The sequence below is a fragment of the Aptenodytes forsteri genome, unplaced genomic scaffold (genome assembly GCF_000699145.1).
Source record: "Aptenodytes forsteri isolate BGI_AS27 unplaced genomic scaffold, ASM69914v1 Scaffold324, whole genome shotgun sequence".
Lineage (NCBI taxonomy): Eukaryota > Metazoa > Chordata > Aves > Sphenisciformes > Spheniscidae > Aptenodytes > Aptenodytes forsteri.
Window position 1 is genome coordinate 1,833,005 of NW_008795485.1, and position 6,349 is coordinate 1,839,353.

The window sequence follows — 6,349 nt, forward strand, 5'->3', positions numbered from 1 at the left end:
GGGGGGTGGTGGTGGAGGTGGGCAAGTGGGGGGGCGCAGAAAGTCTGCACGGCTTGTGGAGGTCAAACGTAATGGGATTTTCATCTGTGGCTCCCCAGCTCTGTATAAAAGAAAAAGGCAGGGCTTTTTTCTGGTGAACCTGCCATTTCTGTGAAATCTCAGGTGATGGGGGGATGCAGGACGTAGCAGCAGGGTAGCCCAGACGTGGTGCACGCCATCTCCGTGCCGGCAGTCCGGCTGTGTGCGACAGAGAGCCAGCGCCACAGCTCCCATCCTGCTCGCATCCCCTTTTGGGAGCCGGGATACTCACCATACGTTGCGCCCCCACATTTGTGACCCTCTGTCTCTTCCTTTGCAGGTGTACCGTGGATGACAGGGTCACACGAGTAGCGTGGTTGAACCGCAGCACCATCCTGTACGCCGGCAATGACAAGTGGTCTATAGACAACCGCGTGGTCATCCTTTCCAACACCAAGACCCAGTACAGCATCAAGATACACAACGTGGACGTCTACGATGAGGGCCCCTACACCTGCTCCGTGCAGACAGACAATCACCCCAAGACTTCGCGCGTCCATCTCATTGTGCAAGGTAGGTCTTAACATACTGTTGCCAAACTGACCGTTGGATATGGAAGGATGTCTGGATTTGTGAAGAGTTTGGAGGCCGCCTTGGTGATGGAGATGTAGGGATCAGACCAACATCATGCTTTGGGGGTTGAGCCGCTTGGGGACAGGGGTGTTGACAACTGCCTGCCATGACGGGGAGGAGATGGACTTGCGTCATCTCAGCCTCGTTGTGTTGTATGGTCATCACGTGGGGCAGAGGACACCAGGGAACTGAAATTGGAGCTGGCGTCCTCCTCCTTCTCCCCCCTTGCCTGTGCCTGCTGTGAATTTGACCCATCCCTGCTGCTCGGCACCCACATTGCTCGGCTCGCTGTGTCGGGGAGTCGTTAGTAAGGTGCTCGGGCACGCGTCCGAAGATGCTTCGGGAGAGCCGAAAGCAAAGCGCTGCCAGGTGTGGTGGAGGAGCGGACTCCAACAGCACGAGGCTCCTTGGTTTTGGGAGAGAGGGCAGAGCGCGTGAGCCTGTTGAAGTCACTGCAGGGCCACGAAGGGCTGTTGGCGCAGGGCTTTGTAGGGGAGTGTGTCAGCGTAGCAGATGCTGTTGGGTTGCAAAGCATCGTTCCTGAGGCTGCTCTGACCTGGGGATCCAGGTGCCGGCAGATCAGAGGTGCCCGTAGCACCAGTGGACGCCACCTTTGGATCCTTGCGGCTTTGCACCAGCTACAGGCTTTTGTCTGGTCTCTAGATTAATTTTTCAGAGTTAGTGTTAGTTCAGGTTAGATAAAGATAATGAAAGTTTCCTAATCCTCTTAAAGAAGATTTATCCGGCTGAGTAGAAAGCTCTCGGAATACAATAAAGCGTGTATAAAACCAGGACCTAATCTTTCCTTTAATTTCAAACAGCTGATGGGTATTGATTTTGCAATGAGCAAATCTGAAAAATTTCTCAGCCTCGACATGTCTCCGAGAAGCCCCCAGCACGGATATGTATGTATTTATGTATCCTTCTCATTTGGAGGAGGCAGGGTTTGATTGCGGCCACCCGTCCAAGTGATTTTCCTGCCAGGTCTCGGCGGGAGCGTGTCGGGGGGCCCCACACTGGGCAGCGCTTGCCTTGGGAAGAGGGAAGCGGAGGACCCTCGGGAGCATCCCCTCCATCCCCTTTTGCGGGGCCCCTCTCCCCCTTTTTGAGTTGTGTGTGAGCTGTCCATCTGCAAAGCTTAATCTGTTTATCCTGTCTGCTCTCTAATCGTGCTAATCCATCCAGTCAACACCAGTGAAGTATCTGAGTGCTTTGCACCTAATGAAATCAGGCGAACCGGCAGCAACGCTCAGCGCCCGGTCCCCTCGCCCCTTTTTCGGAGCGGGGTCTGCGACGTAGGCGCTTGCCAGGCTTGGGCGGGCGAAGGCAAGGGATAGTTTGCATCCAGAGCGATGGTCTGGCGGCAAGGTGTCCTGGGAAAACTTTTCATCCAGCATAAGCAAGCCATGTTGAATTGCTCCCACCGCAGCAATGGCTGTGGTTGTCAGCTGTGCTGCATCTCTGCAGCTGCAGGGAAGCCTGAGAGGAGCTGGGGACGTACGGTTACGCAGGCTGAGCTCAAGTAGACCATGCTCAGAAGTTTCTGTATTTCTCTCTTAGCTTCTGCTAAGCTCAAGCCACACGGTTTGCCTCAGTTGTTATGCCAAGAAAATCCATCCGTAGATGCTACCTTGCTGTCCCGTTGATGGTGGTGTCCAGAAAAGCAAATCCTTCCTTGTTCTGTTCTCACTTCACCTCCAGCGCAGTTGTCTGCTGCCTAAAACGTGCTTTCCAGTGGCTCGGAGCGAGTGGTGTTGCCCACCAGCACAGCCGGCGCAGCCAAGGGCTGTTAGCCTCCATGCTTGCATGCCGGGGAAGAACCGGTTTTCTACAAGGGTGAATAACACATAGCCCTTTGTTCTGTGCTGGGAGGAAGGGAGCGGTTTTCCAAGGGTGCATTCGGTCCTGGCTGTGCATGCAAGCAGAGCACACGCTTTGCAGGGAAGGAGCGAAGCCCTGTTTCTGTGGTAGCCCTCCTGGCCTTAAATATTGGCTTAAAAATGAGGTTTGGGGTCTTCCTTCATCAAGGAGGCAGCCATCCCAGCAGCAAGGGCAGGAGGACCACAGGGGATGGCCATGCACGCCCTGGCGTCATGCCTCACCCGTGCCAGCTGGCCAGCGAGCAGGCAGTAATGACCGGTTAGCAAGCGTGTTCAGGTCAATTAATTTATATTTGTATTTTGCAAAACTAAAAGTTGGCCGGATAAAGTATTGATTCTTTTTCCCTGTATTCAATTGGGTTTTAATTGTGCTACTGCAGGGCCCGGCCTTCCCTCTTAGCAACATGGCGATAAATCTGCCAGGGAGTCGCAGTCAACAGTAAATGTGTCTCTTAGTGTCGTTATTAATACGTCTCTTGGATTGGTTCATTGCAACAGCCATTAACAAGGGTTTATAAGAGTGCAGGTGGCAGGAAGCCAGAGGGTTTTTTTGTCTCCCTTTTCCTCTTTTTTTTTGGGGCGTCACCTGGTGACGATGGGACGGATGGTTTTAGGGACATGCACGGTGCTCGCAGCATGCTGGCGTGCCATGGGGAGAGTTACGAATGTAGAGAGAACTGGCATTTAATCTCGTGTAAGTAGAAGATGAGCCACCTCATCCTCCTCTTGCCATAAACAGCTTGAGCGGAGGATGCCACGGGGCTGGACCTCGGGTCAGCCCTCCTGCCTCCACGTATGACCCCCCGCGAAGCCCACCTCAGCTCCCAGGAGGTGCAAGCCTGCAGGGACAAGCCGGGAGACCTTACCACATCGTGCTGCAAAACGGTTTCGGTGCAAGGAGCGTGGTAGCCTGTAGCTCGGGCTCAGCCCGTGCCTCCTTGGTGTGGGCCATTTCAGGACACAGGGTATATTTCAGTCTGAAAAGCGGAGCTCAGGGTCAGTGTTTTGGCCAAGTCTGTGGCTCTTGCAGTCAGTGCCCCAGGAAAGAGAAAGCCTGGCGTCCTCCTCATAGGAGCGGCTGTAGAGAGGAGGGTGTACGTGCCGAGGCAGTGTAGCGAAGCATGGTGTCACTTTGGGATCTGCACGCCACGCGGTACCCTGTCTGGCGGAGATCTCGGTGGTGGATGTCGATACTGGCCGTCGCTTTGGTATTCCTCAGGTGTCCACTGTTTCTGATTTATTTAGAGAACCCTTCTCTGTACTGCCTTAATTCTACTCGCCATAGATTTTTCATTAAAACCTCTCCCGGCTGTCGGCATTGTTACTGTTAGTTTCTGGTTGGCGCAATCCATTTTCCCGTCTCGGCATTTGCTGCTTTGCCAGGGCAGGTTTCGAAGGACCGTGGCCTTCGTTCACAGTAGCGAGGCTGTGGTCGTGCAGTTGGTTTTCTAATGCACGTAAGGGTGCTCTCCTGGAGCCGGTCCTGGGTCCATTGTCGCATCTGCCGCCTCTCAAAGTGGCACCGCCGCACGTGTAGCTCTTCAGCAAGTGTCTCGAAAGCAAATTGAGTCTTTATTTTTTTCCTTTTTACTGATAACAACTGGCTCCTTGAGTCTCCAAAAGGGCAACCCCCCCCCCCCCCCCCCCCCCCTGCCCAAAAAAACCCCCCCCCGCCGCCCCATGCTGGCCCTGTTGAGCTCTTCTTCCCTGACGCAGATCGTGCTCTGGGCTCCCCCTTGGCACCACAGATTTCACGACGGCTGCAGTTAAGCTTGCTTTTATCATGCTACCTTTGATATCCAGGCAGGAGCTGAGACTGCGATACTTATTAAAACCTTACCAGGAGGCTGCATGGTGTACGATGAGGCGAGGGGAGCAGCTCAGCCTTCTTTGGTCGTCGTAGGAAAGACCTGATAATAGGCTCTAAACGTAGAAAGTGCTTAGTATTTAGACGCTGGAGAGTTTGGCGTAAGGGGCGTGTACGTGGTGTACAGAAGCAGATGCAGCTCAGCCCGGAGGAAAGGGTGAGAGGCAGCAATGCAGGCTGCGACCTCTGGAGCAGGCTCGCCTCCCTGCTCTGGAGATTCATCTGCACTTGGGATACCTTACCAGGTGGTTTGGGTTTTTTTTGTCTACTTAAGAAACAAGATGATAGTGAGGAAAAGAGATGATGTGCAGTAAATGTGGTGCAAAAAGTCCGATACAAAATGTTGGCAGAGGTTTCTGTTGCTTCATGTAGCATGCTGGACTGGCAAGATTTGACATACATCTTGGACTGCAGGAATGGCGAAGGTGGTTCTTGGGGCTTGGGGCACATCTCTGTCTTGCTGGGTGACACACGGTGTCCAAAGCAAAGTGTTCATTGCTTGCCCATCCTGTACATGCCACTTATTATGGTGATGGGGGGGGTTGACTGCCCTCCATTCTGCCGGGAGCAGTGATAGGGTGTCCCAGGAGGAATGCAGCTCCTCGCACCGAGGTCGCAAAAGGCTGAGGGCTCGGTCCAGGTCTTCCGTACCTGCCTGAGCTCATCTCTTGGCGTTTTTGGAACAAGTGCAGAAATATTACTGGGTGGTGGCTGAGATCTCCAGCTGGGGTGGCAAGGCCGCAGGTGGAGGAGACTCCCTCGCATGTGTCTTGGCTGCTCATGAGGTTGGGAGGCAAAGGGGCCGGTGACATTTGGATGGGTGCTGTATCCGAGCACGTCTTCCTCTTTGCCGCACCTCTGGGTCTAATCAAGTGTTTTGTTGATGACGCTGTTGGGAGGCTCAGCTCTGGCTAGCCCTTACTGCACCGGGTTAATCGTCCCGGCGGGGACGAGTGGAATGGTTAATTGAAGCAGGAAACTCTCCCGGAGGTTGGGCTCGTAGCGGTGGGGATGGAGTGCAGGGAAATAAAAAGGAAATCAAAGGGCTGTTAAGAGGAAATGGAAAAAAAACACTTAGGCTGGAAAGACGTCTTCCCAGCAGGAGCGAAAGCCCAAAACACGTAATGTCCGTGGCGTTTGAAGTCATGTTTCACACTTCCTTCTCTGGGCGTATGTGAGCGGGCGGGGCCCAACCCGGGCAGAGCGGTTTATTTAGCTGGATGCTGGATGGCGCAAAGAGGGACAAAAAGCAACCACAAGCAAGTGCAGAGGAAAAATCAATTAGCGCAAGCTCTGTTAGGAAGAGTCGGGGGGAGATGCTGGGGAGGAGCAGGGTTTTTTTCATTCTGAGGCAGGGGGTCTTTGAAAGCAACCGCTTTGGGAAGCGAAAACCTCGGTGAGCGGTCAAAACCTTGAGTAATTTCTAAGTGTCGCTCTGCTAGGGCTTTGCATCGGCGCTGCCACTCGGTGCCTCTCATCTCGGCATCTGCGGGTCTCATGCGAGACTCCCCATCAGGTGTCCGGGGAACAAATACGCTCGTAGCGTCTGCAAACAGGAGAGGCCTGGCCCTTGCAGCAGCAGGTTGTGGGGAAATGCTTTCTTTTGTTGGGTTGCAGCATTCAGGCATGGCATGTGTTTGCAGGACCAGGAGCAGAGCCTGCTTCTGCCCTGGAGCTGACAGTATCTCATGGGAGGCATCGTCTGTCAAGGCGCTGTGCTGTTCTGCTCTCCGGGACTGCACCGGAGGCTTGCCCAGGGGTCTTGATGCATTTTGATCAGTATGCCCCTCTGTTTAGCTATCGTGGGCTTGTAAGGGTAATGACGGGATGCTTGAGGGCATGTAAGTTGCGGCGCTGGACAGGGACGGTGCAGCCAGCACCGAGCAGGGCTGTCCGGGAATGTGGCAGTGATCTCTGCCCTGATGGCAGCGGGAGGTGACCAATGCCACCG

At 54.2% G+C, this 6,349-nt stretch overlaps 1 protein-coding gene across 1 annotated transcript in view; it reads left to right on the forward strand.

Annotated features, from left to right (window-relative positions):
* Window positions 1-6,349, forward strand: part of LOC103900602 (opioid-binding protein/cell adhesion molecule homolog) — a gene marked incomplete at its 5' end in the record, with an annotated part of 29,126 nt that overhangs the window by 9,388 nt on the left and 13,389 nt on the right. The window contains one exon of the mRNA XM_019472600.1: window positions 359-591. Coding sequence (XP_019328145.1) covers window positions 359-591 — 233 coding nt within the window. The remainder of the gene's footprint in view (window positions 1-358; window positions 592-6,349) is intronic.